This window comes from Bos indicus, chromosome 4 (genome assembly GCF_029378745.1).
Source record: "Bos indicus isolate NIAB-ARS_2022 breed Sahiwal x Tharparkar chromosome 4, NIAB-ARS_B.indTharparkar_mat_pri_1.0, whole genome shotgun sequence".
NCBI lineage: Eukaryota > Metazoa > Chordata > Mammalia > Artiodactyla > Bovidae > Bos > Bos indicus.
The window spans coordinates 32,247,638-32,267,705 of record NC_091763.1 but is presented as its reverse complement, the minus strand read 5'-3'; the positions used below and the strand labels follow the sequence as shown (position 1 = coordinate 32,267,705).

General features: G+C 43.0%; 1 protein-coding gene across 1 annotated transcript; it reads right to left on the bottom strand.

The window, feature by feature from the left end:
* Nucleotides 1–555: 555 nt before the first annotated feature.
* On the bottom strand, nucleotides 556–19,718 carry MALSU1 (mitochondrial assembly of ribosomal large subunit 1). Its single transcript, XM_019959408.2, has 4 exons — nucleotides 19,412–19,718; nucleotides 17,741–17,919; nucleotides 2,723–2,804; nucleotides 556–768 (listed from the first exon to the last, which is right to left on the bottom strand). Exons 1-4 carry the CDS (start codon nucleotides 19,665–19,667, stop codon nucleotides 581–583), a joined length of 705 nt encoding a protein of 234 aa, XP_019814967.2. The 5' UTR covers nucleotides 19,668–19,718; the 3' UTR covers nucleotides 556–580.
* Between the last annotated feature and the right edge of the window lie 350 nt (nucleotides 19,719–20,068).

Below are 20,068 nucleotides of genomic sequence, written 5' to 3'. Positions count from 1 at the left end.
CACAGGGGCCAGTGCAACTTGTAGGCAATCTGCTGGAGTCTCAGGAATAAAGACAATATATTTAATTTGAATATAATGATTCGTGGCATGAAAATCAGCTCAGTCAGTCAGTTCAGTCACTTAGTCGTGTCCGACTCTTTGCGACCCCATGAATCGCAGCACACCAGGCCTCCCTGTCCCTCACCAACTCCCGGAGTTCACTCAGACTCATGTCCACCGAGTCGGTGAAGCCATCCAGCCATCTCATCCTCTGTCGTCCTTCTCTTCCCCCAATCCCTCCCAGCATCAGAGTCTTTTCCAATGAGTCAACTCTTCGCATGAGGTGACCAAAGTACTGGAGTTTCAGCTTCAGCATCATTCCCTCCAAAGAAATCCCAGGGCTGATCTCCTTCAGAATGGACTGGTTGGATCTCCTTGCAGTCCAAGGGACTCTCAAGAGCCCCTTGAAAATGAGCTCACTTACCTGCAATTTCCATGTGTCAGGATTAGAACCCAAAGAGAATACCTGTTTTCGTAACAACTAACTAGGTTAAAAAAGAAGTGACTCAATCCAAATTTGAAATGACTAAAGCAGTTCATTTTATTCATATTTAAACTCCACAGGAGTCACAGATGAAGTGTCATCTTCTATTCCAAGAATGAAGTCTTCAGGTAAGGTCTCAGGTGCTATCTGAGCTAACTGGTCATCGTAAGAACGTAGGGTCCATAATTTTTCTAATTCATAGGTTTCTCTGGTTTCTGGAAGCATCAAATGAATCACCATGCTGCCTACCAAGGACAGATAAGAATTACAAGTGAAGAAGCAGTTCATTTACTTTTATCCTTCTGATCTCACAAATCTGTGACAATTGGAGCAGTGGTTCTCAAAGTGTGAACCCCAGATCAGCATTACCTGAGAACTTATTAGAAATGTAAATTGCGGACACCATCTAGCAAAAATACTGAAGTGATGCTGTGCTTTTCAGTGCATCATATTTAATACTCCTTGTGATAACCTACACAAGCAAAGGTGGGATCTGCCAGGGTTCGCTCGGTAGACAATCCGGAAGTACTGTAATTCTGCACAGCCTGTGAGCAAAGCACTGGCAGAGTTTTACCTTAGAAATACTGTCTCCTGGAACAAAGAGAAAGTTTGCTTACGACAGTGGTTCTCAATCAGGGACTTTGGGGTTTTTTTTTAATTTCACCTTTTTTTTTTAATTGAAGGATAATTGCTTTACAGAATTTTGTTTTCTGTCAAACCTCAACATGACTCAGCCATAGGTATACATATATCCCTCGCCCTTTTGAGTTTCCTGAGAAATGTAGCAAACTCCCATTGGCTATCTATTTTACACATGGTAATATGCTTCCGTGTTACTCTTTCCATACCTCTCCCCCCTCCTCCCGCCCTGTAAGTAAATTCTTCAGCACCATTTTTCTAGATTCCATATCTATGCATTAGAATACGATATTTATCTTTCTCATTCTGACTCAGTTCACTCTATAATAGGTTCATCTACCTCATCAGAACTGACTCTAAGGCATTCTTTTTTATGGCTGAGTAATACTCCACTGCGTTTATGTACCACAACTTCTTTATCCATTCATCTGCTGATGGACATCTAGGCTACTTCCATGTTCTAGCTATCATAAATAGTGCTGCAATGAATAATGGGATACATGCATCTTTTAAGTTTTGGCTTCCTTAGGGTATATGCTTAGGAGTGGGATTGCTGGGTCATATGGTGGTTTTATTCCTAGATTTTTAAGGAATCTCCATACTGGTAGTATCAATTTACATTCCCACCAACAGTGCAGGAGCGTTCCCTTTTCTCCACACCCCCTCCAGCATTTATTGTTTGTAGACTTTTTGATGGCCTTTCTGACCTGTCTGAGGTGATATCTCATTGTAGTTTTGATTTGCATTTCTCTACTATGAGCGTCCATCAGGGCATTTTGAATTTTCACCTTTTCAGGGTGCAGAGAGGAGAAAGGGGGCTGCTAAACATGCTACAACGCACAGAGTACTCCTCCCCGCCCCAAATGCTAACAGTGGCAGGGAAACCCTGACGGGTGCAGCCTTGGCAGAGAGTGTTTCTACCAGGGTAACTGCAGGCCTGCTTCCTGCCCCTCGCAAAAGACGTGCACATAATCACAGGGTTCATCTCTTTGAACTACATGCGCAGGTGTCATCCAGTCCAAAAATGCTGCCTGATGTTGCTCCTGCTCTTGCTGAGGAACAACTACGTTTTATCAACCCCCGAATAACTCTCTTAGCTCACAAGATAAGATTTCAGAGCCTGCACAGTTCTACAGGCACTGTTTTTACCTTTGCATTAAGTACATTCTGGGGAATTACTTTGAAACTGTATATATTAATTCGCAAATCTGTTAGGTCTTCTCAGAATTCCAGTCTGCTTTTCTTATCATTCCCTGTGCCTACAATGCCCTTCCTTACAGGAGTTACTTAAGGCCAAGGTTCTCTGTACACCAAGGAGCCTTCTACTGCCTTTGGGGGGTCTCTCCCATGTTATTCATCCTGCTCTCCACCAGCTTTCTGACCTGTGTGGCTACTTAATACACACTAGGTGAAATGAGGATTTCAGATGTGAAAAAGACTGAGTAGGTTAAAACCAAAGAAAACTTAAAACAACTATCAAAAACGTTTTGTGGAAAAACACCCAGACCGTGATCCTTGTATAACTGAACATAGTTTGAGATTAGTGATACAGTAACTTACCAAAGTCCACACAGAGCCAGTCATCAGTGTCCTTCCCTTCGATCTTAACATGAGGCTCACTTTTATATTTCAGGTGTTTGTACTGAAAAAAGCCAAGTCACATGTTAAAGGGGAAGAGGTTGAAGGACGTCTGTTCTTACTGAGGAGCCTTGGGCTTATTTGGGAACATGCTTATTCATTCCTCACAGCTATGCCAACCCCCTTAATAACAACTCCCCCCTTAAATCCTACCCACATCCTACAGCTCTCTCCAGAAGCCCAAACCATTGTGATAGGCAATCAAAGTGCTTCTGAGGTAGACAGGCCTAAATTCAATACCCAGTTCTCACCAACTTCCTTCTGTCCATCACAGCTTCCCTTCACCCTTGGGAGGCAGATGTTTCTTCCTGTCTCAAGGCTCAGGCTATTCAAATGCACCCCATATTTAATACAGCACTATTTACAATATCCAGGAGATGAGAGCAACCTATATGTCCACTCACAGATAGATGGATGAGATGTAGTACATATATACAATGGAATATTACTCGGCCATAAAAAGGTGTGAAACTGGGTCATTTGTAGTGATGTGGATGAACCCAGACTCTGTTAATAGAGTGAAAACAGGGAGAGAAAAACGTCATATATTAACGCTAGTATTTTATATTCTATGTTATATAGAAAAAAGGTACAGACATAGAAGAACAAATTGGTGGGTGTAGGGAAACAGAAGGCTAAAACGAATTGGGAGAGCAGCACTGCCATGTGTAAAACAGCTACCAGGAAGTTGCCACACAGCACGGGGAGCAGAGTTAGGTTTTCTGATGGCCTAGAGGGATGGGATGGGGGAGTGATGGTGGCAGGGAAGCACAAAGGGAGGGGCTGTATGTGTACATATAGCACTGTAAAGCAATTATATTCCAAATAAAAATGAATTTTAAAACAGATCAGTAATCTTGAAAAAAAATTTTAAATACCCTGAGAAAACTGTAATCAACAAGAAAAACCCACCCAAATGTTCATGGCAGCACTATTTACAATAAATAGCCAGGAGACAGAAGCAACCAATGGATAAAGAAGACGGGATACATGTATACCATGGAATATCACTGAACCATAAAAAAGAACGAACTTGGGTCATTTTAGTAAATGTGGATAGACGAGAGTGTCACACAGCAGTGATCAGAAAATATAACAGCATATACATGAGATCTAGAAAAACGGTACAGATGAACTTATTTGCAGGACAGAAATAGAGAAGCAGATGTGGAGAAAAGACATGTGGACACAGGGAAAGGGGAGGGTGGGATGGATAACACAACTCAGCCAGAAAAAGGAGCAAAATTGGGCCATTTCTAGTGAAAGCGTCATTCAGTCGTGTCCGATTCTCTGTGACCCCATGGACTGTAGCCCCCCCCAGGCTCCTCTGTCCATGGAATTCTCCAGGCAAGAGTACTGGAGTGGGTTGTCATTTCCTTCTCCAGGCAATCTTCCCGACCCAGGGACTGAATCCAGGTCTCCTTCACTGCAGGCGGACTCTTTACCAAATGAGCCAGCAGGGAAGACCAATTAATATAAAATATGGAATCTGGAAAAATGGTACAGATGAACTGACTTACAGGACAAAAACATAAGCAGAAAGAACGATGAGTGGACACAGGCAAAGAGGAGGGTGGGATGAACTGAGAGAGCAGAGTTGCTAATATATACACTGCCATGTGTAAAATACATAGCTAGTAAGCAACTGCAGTACAGACAGCTCATGTTCTGCAGTGGCCAGAGGGGTAGGATGGGGAAAGGTGTGCGTGGGAGGGAGGCTGGAGACGATATATGTATACTTATAACTCATTCACAGTGCTGTATAGCAGAAACTAACAACAATGTAAACCAAATATCCTCTGATCACCATTATCTATGGGGAAAAAAGAACTATCATATGACCCAGCAATCACAATACAGGATGGATCTCACATCACCTAGAGAAAACCACAAGTCAAAAACACACGTACCCACTGTCCACTGCGGCACTATTTACAACAGCCAGGACATGGAATCAACTAGATTTTCATCCACAGATGAATGGATAATAAGATGTGGTCCTACATAGAATGGAACATCAGTCAGTGAGGAACTAAACTGGGTCATTTGCAGTCATGTGGATGTACTGAGAATCTGTCACACAGAGTGAAGTATGTCAGAAAGAGAACCAAATATGGTATATTAACACATACGCATAGAATCTAGAAAAATGGTACAGAAGAACCACAATGCAGGATATGACGGTCGCAGAAGCAGAGAAGGGACATGTGGACACGGGGAGAGAGGAGGCTGAGACGAACTGGGAGCGTAATGTTGACATGTACACACTACCGCTGTAGTGAGCCCGGGAGCCCGTGGGGAGCTGCTGTGCAGCTCGCCTGGTGCTCTGTGAGGACTAGCAGGTGGGACAGACGGGGCGGTGGTCGCAGGGAGGCACAAAGGGAGAGGATCTATGAATATATATGGCTGATTCACTTTGTTAGACAGCAGAAACTAACACAATATTGAAAAGCAATTATAGTTCAATTTTTAAAAATGTAATTATAAATTACTGGGAATGTAATCTGAGAAACCGTAATTCAAAGACACAAGCAACCCCAATGCTCGCTGCTGCACTACTAAAATATCCAGGACATGGAAGCAACCTAAATGTCCATCCAGAGATGAATGGATAAGATACTGTGGTACATACATACAAAGGAATATTACTAATAAAATGGACACAATTGAGTCACTTGTAGTTACATGGATGGAACTGGAGTGTCAGAGTGATATAAGTAGGAAAGAGAAAAATGAGTATCGTATTAGCACATATACATGGAATCTAGAAAATGGTACAGGTGAACCTATTTATAAGGTAAAAATAGAGGCACGGAAGCAGAGAATGGACATGTGGACACAAGGGAAGGGGAGCTGGGGGACAGATTGGGGGAGGAGTCTTGACACGTACACACCGCCATGTGTAAAAGCGGCAGCTGGTGGGGAGCTGCTGTACCGCACAGGGAGCTCAGTGACGTGCCGTGTGATGACCTGCAGAGGTGGGACTGGGTGGGTGCGAAGGGGGGGAGGCTCAAAAAAGGGGACATATGTACACATACAGATGACTCTCCTGGGAGAGCTTTACAATATTGTAAACCATATATGTACTCCAATTGAAAATAAATTTTAAAAGATCATTTATCATGAAAAAGAAAATAGAAATAGCATATGACTCAGAAATCCCATTATTAATATACCCTGAGAAAATGATAATTCAAAAAGACAGGCACCCCAATGTTCACTGCAGCACTGTTTACAAAAGCCAAGGCATGGAATGTATCTAAATGTCCATCCACAGATGAATGGATAAGATGTTGAAAATTTGGAATATTTGGAAATGATGCAGTATTTTTAGCAATAAAAGCAATGAAATTGTGCTATCTGCAGTGATAGGATGGGCCTAGAGTCTATCTCACAGAGTGAAGTAAAAAAGACAAAATCAAATATTATATATTAACACATACACATGGAATCCAAAAAACTGGTACAGATGAACCTATCTGCAGGCCAAAAACAGATGGAGAAGCAGAGAACGAACATGTGGACCTGGGGGAAGGGCAAGCTAGGATGAATTGGCAGCGTGGCATTGCCATGTCTGCACCACTGTATGTAGAACACACCGCTCCTGGGAGCTGCTCCAGCACAGGGAGCTCCGCGCCGTGCTCTGTGAGGGCTCAGGTGGGCGTGATTTGCTGGGCTGGAAGGGGGGCTCCAGAGGGAGGGGGCTTATGTATACTTACACTTCCTTCACACTGCTGTAGAGCAGGAACTACCACAACACTGTGAACCAATTACACGCCGATTAAATATAAATTAAACAACCATTATTCATGAAAAAACTAAAAACAGAACTGCCACATGAATCAGCAATTGCACTGTGTATATACCCAGAGAAAACCATAACTGAAAAAGACACACGCACCACAATGTTCACCGCAGCACTGTTCACAAAAGCCAGGACGTGGAAGCAACCTAGATGTCCATCCAAAGACGAATGGCTGAGAAGATGTGGTACATACATACAATGGAATATTACTCAGCCACAAAAAGGAAGGAAATTGGGTCATTCGTAGATATGGATGGAACTAGAGTCTGTTGTACAGAGTGAAGTAGTCAGTCAGAAAATCAAATACTATTTATTAACACATATATGGAATCTAGAAAAATCAGACATATAAACATATGTGCAGGTCATGAAAAGAGCTGCGAAAGTAGAGAAGAGACATTGGGACATGCATGAAGGGAGGTAAGAACAATTCAGAGAGCGGCCTTGCACATATACACTGCCATGTGAAAAGTACCTAGGAAGTGGGAAGCTGCTGTAGAGCCAGAGACCTCAGCTTGGCGCTTTGTGATCTCCTAGAGGCGTGGGATAAAGAAGGTTGGGGGTGGGAGGGAGTCACAAATGGAGGGGATTATGTATAAATACAGCTGATCGCTCTGTTGGACAATATAAACTAACAAAACATTCTAAATCAATTAGAGTCCAATTAAAATTCAAATTAAAAAAACTGAAAGAAGATCAATAATCATAAAAAGAAATTAAAAAGAACTATCTTAAGCCCCAGCAATCACATTTCTGGGCATAAAGTCTGAGAAAACAATAATTCAAAAGGGCATACACACCCCGATGTTCAATGCAGCACTATTTACAATATCCAGGACATGGAAGAAACCTAGATGTCCATCCACAGATGAATGAATTAAGAAGATATGGTACATACATACAATGGAACATTATTCAGCCATTTAAGGAATGAAACTGGGTCATTTGTAGAGCTGTGGATGGTCCCTCACTCTGTCATGCAGAGAAAACTCAGAAAGACAAAAACGAATATGATACATTATCACAAATATATGGAATCCAGAAAAATGGTGCAGATGAAACGATTTGCAAGGCAGGATAGACACACAGAAGTAGAGAACGGACATACGGTCATAAGGGAAGGGAAGGAGGGGACGCACTGGGAGAGGAGCTCTGCCATGTATACACTGCCGTGTGTGAGACCTTCACAGACAGCTGGTGGGATGCTGCTGTGTACCACGGGGAGCTCAGCTGGGTGCTCTGTGATGGTAACAGTGGGATGACATGGGCTGGGTACAGGGAGGCTCCAAAAAGGAATATATGTATACAAATAGCTGATTCCTTTTAAACAGCAGAAACTAACACAATATTGTAAAGCAATTATACTCCCATTAACATATAGATTAAAGAAATAAAAGATCACTAATCTTGAAAAAAGATTAAAAATGGAACTACCATATCACAGCAATCCACTACTGGTATATACCCTGAGAAAACCATCATTCAGCAAGGCACAGGCACCCCAATGCTCATTGCAGAACTAATTACAAAAGTCAGGAGATGGAAGCAACCTAAAGGTGAATGGATAATGATGTGGAACGCATACAATGGAATATTACTCCGCCAATAAAAGGAACAGAACTGTGCTATTTGCAGTGATGTGGATGGGCTAGACTCTCAGAGTGAAGTCAGTCAGCAAGGAAAATCAAGTAACACATATTAACACAAATATATGGAATCTAGAAAACTGGAACAGATGAACCTATTTGCAGGGGAAAAAGAGAGATGCAGAAGCAGAGAACAAATATGTAGACACAGGGAAGGGGAAGGTGGGACAAGCTGGTAGAGCAGCTGCCATAGACACCACCATGAGTAAAATGCACAGAGGGAAGCAGCTGCACAGCACAGGGCGCTCAGCCCCATGTTCAGTGATATCCCAGAATGGCAGGATGGGGAAAGGGTTGTGAGGCAGGGAGGCTCGAGAGGAAGGGGATATATGTATATTTATAATTCATTCACATTGTTTCACAGCAGAGAATTACACTCAAAACCAAGTTTACTCCAATTAAAAAAAGTTAAAATATAGAAAACCATTATTCTCAGAGACATGTTAATACGTCTCACTATGACTATATATTTTTTTCTTTTCCCTTCTATTTTCTGCTGATTTTTGCTTTATGTATTTTTGCTTCTTTGTTATTAGGTGTCTAATGGTTTATGATGTCTATCTTCTTTGTGAATTCTACCTTTTACCATTAAGAATATTCATCTTTGTTTCATTTAAAAATAGATAATCATTCCCAAAAAAGATGTGGGGGGTGTCTGTGTGTGTGTGTGTGTGTATATACACACATATACATACACATGGAGTATTATTCTGCCATAAAAAGGAACAATATTGGGTCATTTGTAGTGATGTGGATGGACCTTCACTCTGTCATACAGAGTGAAGTCAGAAAAACAAATACCATATATTAACATACAGATATGGCATGCAGGACAATGGTACAGATGATCCTATCTGCAGGGCAGAAGTAGAGAATGGACCTGTGAACCCAAGGGAAGGGGAGTGTGAAACAAACTGGTAGAGCAGCGCTGCCACAGAAACATCACCATGTATAAAACACATAAGCTGTGGGAAGCTGCGGTGCAGCACAGGAAACTCAGCTCGATGCTCTGTGATGACCCAGACGGGTGGGAGGGAAGGGATATGTGTATACTTACAATTTATTCACACTGCTGTACAAAAGAAACTATATAACAATGTAAACCAATTTTACTTCAATTAAAAATAAATTTTAAAAAAAGACCATTATTCATGAAACAAAACTAAAAAACAGAACTATCACATAACCCAGTGACTCCCCTACTGGGTATATACCCAGAGAAAACCGTAATTCAAGAAGACACATCACAATGTTCACTGCAGCAGTATTCACCAGAGCCAGGACATGGAAGCAAAGTGTCCATTCCCAGATGAATGGATAAGCAGATACGGTTTACACACACATATACACACACAGTGGAATATTACTCAGAGATAAAGAAGAATGAAATTGGGTCATTTGTAATGATGTGGATGGAACTAGAATCTGTCACACAGAGTGAGTTAAGTTAGAAAGAGAAGATCAACTATTGTATATTAACACTTATATGGAATCTAGAAAAATGGTACAGATGAGCATACGTGCAGGGCAAGAAAAGAGTCCCAGAAGTCTTCCCCAGACATACGGACATGGGGGAAGTGCAGGACAGGATGAATTTAGAGGCAAGCGTTGAAATATATACAGTGTCATGAGTGAAACAGGCAAGTAGTGGGAAGCTGCTGTACGCACAGGCAGCTCAGCTCAGGGCTTGGTGATGACATAAAGGGCTGATGGGATGGAGGGCATGGCAGTGGGAGGGAGCCCCAAAGGGAGGGTATGTATGTACACATGTAGGTGATTCGCTTTGTTGGACAGCAGACACCAACAACATTGTAAAGCAATTGTACTCCAATTAGAAAATAAATTTAAAAATAAAAGATCATTAATGTGGTAAAAAAAAAAAATCTAAAAATAGAACTATCATATGCCCAAGCAATCCCACTCCCAGGTATATAATCTGAGAAAACCATTAAGTCAAAAAGATATGTGCATCCCAATATTCAACACATTATTTACAATATCCAGGACATGGAAGCAACCTAAATGCCCATCCACAGATGAATGGATAAAGATGTGGTATATGTATGTACACAAGGGAATATTACTCAGCCTATACACCCATAGAAAACTTTAATTGAAGAAGACACATGAGGCTTCCCTGGTGGCTCAGTGGTAAAGAATCTGCCTGACACTGAAGGAGACATGGGCTCCATCCCTGGTCTGGGAGGATCTCAGGTACTTCATCGTGACTAAGCCCGTGCACCGCAACAAATGAGCCTGTGCTCTGGGGCCCAGGAACCACAACTGCTGGGCCCACATGCTGCAACCGCTGAGGCTCGAAGCCCACAGGCCCTAGAGCCAATGCACTGAGAGGCCCACGCACCCCAACTAAAGAGTAGCCTCCACTCACCACAAAAAGCTCACGCAGAAAAAGCTCACTACAGAAAAGCTCACGCAGCAAAAGAGACCCAGTATAGCTGAAAATAAATAAATAAATAAAATTGTTTTTAAAAAAGACATGTGGTGCCCAATGTTCATTGCAGCACTATTTACAAAAGCCAGGATATGAAGTAACCTAGATGTCCAGCCACAGATGAATGGATTAAGAAGATGCAGTACATACATACAATGGAATATTATTCAGCCATAAAATGAAAAGAAACTGGGTCATCTGTAGTGCTGTGGATGGTCCTTGACTCTTATGAGGGTAATAGGCAGGAAGGCCGGGATCTCCAAATGGAAGAAATAGGCTGCAAGTGTCAGACATTTTTTCTCTCTGTTAAGCAGCAGGAGGAAACAAACTACTCTTTTAAAATTCTGTGTTGCCATGACGACACCTGGTTCCACCTGAACTTAACTTTTCTCAAACCATAAGCTAACCAATGCATTTTTCTTATGGAAATGTTGGTCTTAAGCTATGTTAATGAACTATGCATTTACCCCAGACTCTGTCTTCAAGTCAGTTCCACCTAAGACTCAGAATGGACCTGACAAACCTGTGTGTTTTACTCATACACTGCTCTCCTAATCTATGCTAATAAAACGAAATATTTACTTGGAAACCTGCCTTTCTTCAAGATTCATGTCAATCATTTTATGGCCCGGGATGACTCATCTGGTGCCAATGTTATTTCAAAATGCATGTTGTAGGTGAGGGGCCTGGTGCCACTCTGAGCTTTGAGACATCTCCTTTCTCGGAGAAGGCAATGGCACCCCACTCCAGTACTCTTGCCTCGAAAATCCCATGGACGGAGGAGCCTGGTGGGCCGCAGTCCATGGGGTCGTTAAGAGTCGGACACGACTGAGCGACTTCACTTTCACTTTTCACTTTCATGCATTGGAGAAGGAAATGGCAACCCACTCCAGTGTTCTTGCCTGGAGAATCCCAGGGACGGGGGAGCCTGGTGGGCTGCCGTCTATGGGGTTGCAGAGTCGGACACGACTGAAGTGACTTAGCAGCAGTAGCTGTATAACATCCGGCTGAAGACTAGCAGGTGGGCACTCTTTCTGCCCCCTTCTGATGTCTATGTCAGAAGCTTTCTCTCTTTTATACTTTAATAAAACTTTATTACACAAAAGCTCCGAGTGATCAAGCCTCATCACTGGCCCCGGATAGAATTCTTCTCCTCCGGAGGCCAAGAAACCCAGCGTCTTTCATGGTTCAGCAACATCCTTTCATACAGAGTGAACTCAAAAACAGAAAAACGAGTCTCATATATTAACACATATACATGGAATCTAGAAAAATGATACAGTTGAACTTATATGCAGGTCATGAACAGAGCTGCAGAAGTAGAGAATGGACATATGGACACATGGGACAGGCAGTCAGACCAACTGGGAGGGCAGAACTGCATAAACACATCCGCCATGTGTGAAACAGCCAGCTGTGGGGAGCTGCTCTACAGCACAGGGAGTTCAGTTCACTGCTTTGCGATCACCCAGAGGGACGGGGAGGGGTAGAATGGAGGGGGCTGGGGTGGGAGGGAGGCCCGAACGGAAGGGATATACGTGTATATAGGTGATTCACTGTTGGACAGAAGAAGTTAACACAGCATTTTAAAGCAATTATATGCCCATTAAAAAATAAACAGAACCCTGGAGAAGGGAATGGCAGCCCACTCCAGTATTCTTGCCTGGAAAACCCCATGGACAGAGGAGCTTGGCGGGCTACAGTCCATGGGGTCATGAGTCGGACATGACTTAGCCACCACCATGGAATGTTTAGATGATAAAACACAAGCAGTATGTACAGTAGAGTAACACATGGGTTTACTGTAGAGAAAGTATCAGTTACCCTGGTTTTTGTTTTAAAATCCTTTCCCCTGAGAAGTGAGAGCTATTGGTACTGAAAAACAAAGTGCAGTCCAGAAAGATGGTGGTCATAATCATGGCTAAAAAAAATAAATAAATAAATAAAATTAAAAAAAAAAAATAAACAGAAGATCATTAATGACGAAAAAATCTAAAAACAGAACTACTATTTGCCCTAGGAATCCCTTACTGGGCATATAACCTGAGAAAACCATAATTCAAAAAAAAAAAAACCACATGCACCCCAGTGTTCGATGCTGTACTATTTACGGTAGTCATGGAAGCAATCTAGATGTCCAACCTCAGATGAAAGGAATAGGAAGACACGGTACATACATACGATGGAATATTACTGAGCCATAAAAGGAAGGAATTCAGTCAGTTGAACTGAGGTAGATGTATCTAGAGCCTCTCATACAGAGTGAATAAGCCAGAGAAGGAAAAATAAATATCATATATTAATGCTTAATTAGAATCCAGAAATACAGTGCTGATGAACCTATTTGCAGGGCAGGAATACAGACACGGATATAGAGAAAAGACCTGTGGACACAGTGGGGGATGGGGACACTATTCATCACAGTGGGATGAGTTGAGAGAGTAGCACTGGAATGTATACATTACCCCGTGTAAAACCAATAGCTGCTGGGAAGCTGTCGTGTAGCACAGGGAAATTAGCGCCGTGCTGTGTGGCGACCTAGAGGGGTGGGATGGAGGCTCAAGAGGAAGGAGACACGGTTACACATAGAGCTCAGTCTCTTTTCTGGATAGCAGAAACTAACACGACACAATAAAGCAATTATACTCCAACTGAAAAAAAAAGAAAAGAAAACCTATGCAGAGCACTACTTTACATAAATCATAGCCAAGATCTTTTTTGATCCACCTCCTAGATTAATGAAAATGAAAAATAGAAGACACACGGGATCTAATTAAACTGAAAAGCTTTTGCACAGCAAAGGAAACCATAAACAGGACAGAAAGAGAACCTTCAGAATGGGAGAAAATATTTGCAAAGGACACAAGTGACAAAGGATTAATCTCCCAAGTACACAAGCAGCTCATGCAGTTCAATACGAAAAACAAACAAACAACCCAATCAAAAAATGGCAGAAGACCTAAATAGACATTTCTCCAAAGAAAACATACAGATGGCCAACAAACACATGAAGAGATGCTCAACTTCACTAATTATTAGAGAAATGCAAGTCAAACTACAATGAGGCATCATCTCACACTTCAGAATGGCCACCATCAAAAAATCTACAAGCATTAAATGTCTAAGAGGGTGTGGAGAAAAGGGGACCTTCTTGCACTATTGGTGGGAATTTAAGTTGACACAGCTACTCTGGAGAACAGTATGGAAATTCCCTGAAAAACTGAAACTAGAACTACCATTCAGTTCAGTTCAGTTCAGTCACTCAGTCGTGTCCGACTCTTTGCGACCCCATGAATCGCAGCACGCCAGGCCTCCCTGTCCATCACCAACTCCCGGAGTTCACTCAGACTCACGTCCACTGAGTCAGTGATGCCATCCAGCCATCTCATTCTCTGTCGTCCCCTTCTCCTCCTGCCCCCAATCCCTCCCAGCATCAGGGTCTTTTCCAATGAGTCAACTCTTCACATGAGGTGGCCAAAGTACTGGAGTTTCAGCTTTAGCATCATTCCTTCCAAAGAACACCCAGGACTGATCTCCTTTAGAATGGACTGGCTGGAACTACCATATGACCCAGCAATTCCATTACTGGGCACATAACCTGGTAAAACCATAATTCAAAAAGACACATGCGCCCCAACGTTCACTGCAGCACTGCTTACAATAGCCAGGACATAGAAGCAACCTAGATGTCCAGCGACAGGTGAATGGACTAAGACGTGGTACATATATACAACGGAATATTACTCATTCATAAAAAGGAGCGAAACCGGGTCATTATTAGTGATGTAGATGGACCTAGAGTCTATGATACAGAGTGAAGTAAGTCAGAAAGAGAAAACTAAGTATTGGATATTAAGGCACATATGTGGAATGTAGGTGAACCTATCTGCTGGGCAGGAACAGAGATGGAGGTGTAGAGAACAGATGTGTAGACACAAGGTGGATGGGGGTGGGGCAGGGGTGGGATGAATTGGGAGATTGGGACTGACATGTATACACTGCCATGGGTAAAACAGATAGCTCGTGGGAACCTTCGGGAAGGTCCCCACCTGTGCAGGGAGCTCATCTCAGGGCTGTGGTGACCTTAGAGGGGTGGGATGGAGGTTCAGGAGGGAGGTGATATACTGTATTCTTATAAGTGATTCACTTAGTTGTACAGCAGAAAGCAATACAACACTGTAAAGCAATTATACCCCAATTAAAGAAAAAATTAAATTATCATTAAGGGGATGGGGAGAGGGATAAATTAGGCGACTGGGACTGACATATAGACAGTACTATAAAATAACTAACAACCTACTTATAGCACAGGAACTCTACACAATACTCTGTAATGACCTAGAAAAGAGTGGATATACGTATATGTGGGGCTTACCTGGTGGGAGAAAAAAACTGCAGGTCAACATACTAGCAAACCAAATTCAACATATTAAAAGAATAATACACCAAAACCACAAGGGATTTATTTCTGGAAAGTAAGGACGTTTCCATGTGAAAATCAATCAATGCAATAAACCACATTAACAAAATGAAGAACAAAAACCATATAATCGTCTGAAATACATGCAGAAAAACCATTTAACAAAACTCAGTGCCTTTCACGAGAAAAACTCAACAAAGATTAAAAAAAAAAACCTCCTCAAGATAATAAAGGCCATATATGAAAAGCCCACAGCTATTAGCTATCATCAAACTCAATGACAAAAAACTGAAAGTTTTACCTCTCAGATCAGGAACAAGACAAGAATGCCCACTTCTGCCACTTGCTAGTCAACACAGTACTGGAAGTTCTAGCCATGGCCATTAGAGCAAGGGAAAAGAAAAGAAAAAAGTAACCGAACTGGAGAGGAAGAAATAAAACTATCTCAGTTTGCAGATGACATGATCTTATACCATAAAGAAAACCATAAAGACTGTACCCAAAAAACCTGTTAGAAAAAATGGATTCAGCAAAGTTGCAGGATATGAGATCAACATCCCCAAATCAGTTGTACTTCTGCACACTTAAAAAGCAACCTGAAAGGGGAATGAAGAAAACAATTCCGTTTGCAATAGAATAAAAAAGGATAAAATACTTAGAAATAAACATAACCGAAGGAGCAAGACTTGTACACTGAAAACTACATGATCCTTAGACTCTCTCAGACAGTAAGAATCTGCCTGCGATGCGGGAGACCCAGATTCGATCCCTAGGTAGGGAAGATCCCTTGGAGAAAGTAATGGCAACCCACTCCAGGATTCTTGCCTGGAGAGTGCCATGGAAAGAGGAGCCTGGCGGGCTACAGTCCATGGGGTCAAAAAGAGCTGGACACGACTGAGCAACGAACACTTTCACACTTTCAGACTCATTTCTCAACAAACTGGAAAACACCACGCGGTGAGAAATGTGAGCGCCTGCGCACTGCTGGTGGGACCGAAAGTGGCACAGCCGCTGCGTTACCGAGCACGGTAGTTTCTCGAAACTTAAACAGCACCAGGATCTGGCGATTTCACTTCTGAAAGTAAAAGCAGGAACACGAACAGATACTTCCCACTCATGTTCATAGCAGCATTATTCACAATAGTCAGAAGGCAGAAGCAACCCAAATGCCCACCATTTGGGTGGATAAGATACAATACGGTATACACATACATTAAAATAAATATCCAGCCTCAAAAAGAAGAAAATTCTCATACGTGCGACAACACAGAAAAACCTTGAAAAATACGCTAAGTGAAATAAGTCAAAAGGGCAAATAGAGTATGATTCCACTCAAGGAGGTGCTTATTTATGTAGCCGAGTTCAGAGACGGAAAGCAGAATGGTGCTGCCAGAGGCTCGGGGCAGGGAGAATGGGGAGTTCTGGTCTAACGTGTACAGAGTTTTCTGCAGGATGAAAATGTTCTGGAGATGGATAGTAGTAACCGTCCTACGACAATGCGAATGTAACTAATGCCACTTAACTGCACACCTAAAGTGACTAAAATAAGTCTCATGTTATACACATTTTACCACAAACAAGAACAACAAAACTTCTTGACTTTGCCCTTTTCTCCCTTCTCACCTAAAATTTTTGTAAAAGTCATTTCTATTCCCCTCCCTTGCTCTTCCATAGAAACTTTCTCTGAAAAATCTCTCATTCTTTTTACATCTCCAAGTTCAATGGTCACTTTTAAGTCTCACTTACTCTATTCTACTATTATCTCTGACAGAGACCCTAAGGTCCTTTTTCCTCCATGACCTCCCAGTCCTCTCTCTCCAACTACCCCGCTTTTTAAGAATCTTCCTTTGTTCTGCCCTGTTGCACCAGGGTTTTGCTCTCAGTCTCCTTATTTTACCACTCTTCTCTAAGGCAATCCCAGCTACTCTTTTGGTCTTAACTGTCCCCTCCATGCCTAATTTTCAACAGGGTGAAATAAGTCTGTTTCCCTCTACAGTGGTATTAGAATCAGGTTCCAAGTATATTTTCTTCCTCATTCTGATTCCTATTCAGTCTAGTTGGAATATGAACTACCTTTTCTTTCCTCAACTAGACTTGTGATTTCAGAAGACAAGGACTAAATCTTTTCATTTGAATTAAACTCTAGGCCGGCACTACCCAAAAGAACTTTCTGCAACTGCAGAAATGTTTTATATTTGCACTGTTCAGTATAAACAAGCCACATGTGGCCCCCAAGCACCTAAAATGTGGCTAGTACAGCTGAAGAACTGAATTTTTAGTTTTAATTTATAGTTACATAGTCACATAGGGCTAGTGGGTAACTGGACAGTTTTGCTCTAGAAATCCCTCAGTAATACTGTATTCTAGTCTGCCTCAGGTTACTTTAGTACTTTTTTTCCTTGTCACAGAGACAAGAATATGAAATAGCCTGACCCACTAAGGCTAGATATTGGTCCTTATAACTTTCCCCATCAAAGAACATAAAACACTTGTGCCAATTCTGGGTTTCTTATATAATCTCTGTGACAGGTTTAGTTTTCAAGTGCTGCTCTTCAGTCTAATGCATTGAAACTATTCCATTAAGTTAAAGATGTCAAAGAAAAAGAAAGCATCCTACCATTTTCACAATGTAGTGGGCCATGGCATGCAAGTGTCGAGTGGAAGTGCCACTACCAATCACAAAGTAATCTGTATATTTCATTTCTGGAGGAACTTTGATGACACAAATGTCTCTTGCATTTTCTTGCCTCAGAAGTGAAACCAGCATATCGATGTCAAACTCGGGACCAGCGTGATCTGAAATGCACAAAGATGTGGTTGTGTCAGGTGGCCAAGAGAAGACAGATGTGCTGTGCACTCAGAAATGCAGGCAGCTGACAGAAAAACTGCTCCTCTGGGAAGGTGTTCAGATCTGAAATGTTTTGTAAAACAACAGGGCTCAGGCCTCCTGGAAGTTGAACCTGGGCTCTGGCTTCATATAGCACTGCTCAATTTTTCTGGGAAGGCACTCAGGTCACAGAGAGCCACCACATCCCCTCCTATTAGCAAATGCTAGTACCATACACCAGCAATAACCGCTGCTGTTCCAGTACTTGAAGAGACAAGTAACACTGCTCAAGCAGAGGAGGTACACAAAGAGAGGAAAACAGAAGCACAATTTGGGGAGGTGGTAATACCCTGGGACATATTAAACTGAATTCCAGCCAGAAAGGGTCACAGAACTAGCACTGGGAACTGGAATTCTTAGGTAGTATCTGGCCCACAACCTTCATCTGAGAAACTCGGACCTAGCCAAGTATGTGTGGCCCCAGACCTACCAATTCGAGGGCTAGAAGTTTAACAGCAGTTCTCATTCTGAACTCTCAAGCTTTTCTTACAATGTCATCTGGGTTATGTAACAACTGTCATCTGTGAAAATCTTCCCCCTTCCCCCCTCCCTGGAGATTTAGATACTTGGATTGTCACCGTGATGTATTATATTATAGCCTCTGGACTTACAGTTCTCTTAAGCTTTAAAGTTGACTTCCAAGGTGCTAGATGTTAACCTCTCCCTCTCATCTTCCACAGGTGTGATCTGTTTACCATCTCTCAAGCGTCTAAAAACTTACACAAATCAGAGGCCCTTAAATTGGCCATATCTCCTATTAGCGTTTCTTGCTGCTGCTACTGCTAATTCGCTTCAGTCGTGTCCGACTCTGTGCGATCCCGTAGACGGCAGCCCACCAGGCTCTCCCGTCCCTGGGATTCTCCAGGCAAGAACACTGGAGTGGGTTGCCATTTCCTTCTCCAATCCATGAAAGTGAAAAGTGAAAGTGAAGTCGCTCAGTCGTGTCTGACTCTTAGCGACCCCATGGACTGCAGCCTACCAGGCTCCTCCATCCATGGGATTTTCCAGGCAAGAGTACTGGAGTGGGGTGCCATTGCCTTCTCCATTAGCGCTTCTTATTGCACCCTTTAGCCCCCAGCCCCCAGCTCCTCCTCAGAATTCTCACGCCCCAACAACTCTTGACAAGTCCATTTCTCCGGACCCTAGGAAGAGAGTGAAGGGAGATGAGGACTCTGAAGGTGTGATGCCAAGAGTCCGGCGTGGCTATTCAGACGGACGCCTGGGGTTTCGGAGGCTGATTCAGTTCATCTCTTGGTCTCACTGTGAAATGCAAAGCTGGTGCCAACAACCTTTGCAGGCCGTTCCGGTTCTGCTTTGTATAAGTTTTGGGACCCCAAGAAAAATGCAGAGAGGAGAACTCAGCATCCACGAAGGACCCGCCTCCCTACTCCATGCCCGTACCTGCGGTGCCAGACTCCGGGAGTCCCTCGCCGGCTGTCCCCTCCGCCTGCTCCTCCAGGCCTGGCCCGCCGTGCAGGCCGCGAGCTCGGTCCGGGGCCAGGCAGGCCCTGCCGAGTGTTGCCCTCGCCGTAGGCCTTCCCACGGCCAGCAGCCGAAGACGGGGCGCGGCACTAGACGCGGGCCACGCGCGAGGGAAAACGGCCCTGCGGTACAGCTGCACCCAGAGTCGCAGCGCCACAGAGCTGCCGGGCCCCATCGTAATAGCCTTGCGTCGACTCACGGGGCGGGGCTTAATGGGGCTCGTGCAGGTATGCGGCTTTCGATTGGCTAGGTCAATGCGGCTGGGCACGGAAAATTGACGTCAGGAGTGTGGGCGTGGCCAGAAGGTGGGCCGTGGGCGGAGAATGAAAACCAGGCAGGGGTGGAGGATGGTAACCCAACAGTGACCCGGAAGAATTTAGGTATTAGGCAAATATTATTTTTTGAAGTGACTTTGTAATTTACACTACATTTTTGCTGTGATGATTCTGTTTCTAAACATATAAGATTGCAAGCTTGAGGACTAATTTTACGTTTAGGTATAACACATTGATAAATATCTGAAGTAATGCATATTCGTCAGAGTAGGTTTTTCTTTGATAATATTTTGACTTTTCT

Excerpts from the sequence above, each read along its gene's own strand:
- MALSU1 (XM_019959408.2), bottom strand. The coding sequence starts at position 19,667 with ATGGGGCCCGGCAGCTCTGTGGCGCTGCGACTCTGGGTGCAGCTGTAC. Across the intron at positions 2,805-17,740 it reads CCCACTACATTGTGAAAATG|TACAAACACCTGAAATATAA; the intron begins GTAGGATGCTTT and ends GGCTTTTTTCAG. Across the intron at positions 769-2,722 it reads CTGGCTCTGTGTGGACTTTG|GCAGCATGGTGATTCATTTG; the intron begins GTAAGTTACTGT and ends TGTCCTTGGTAG.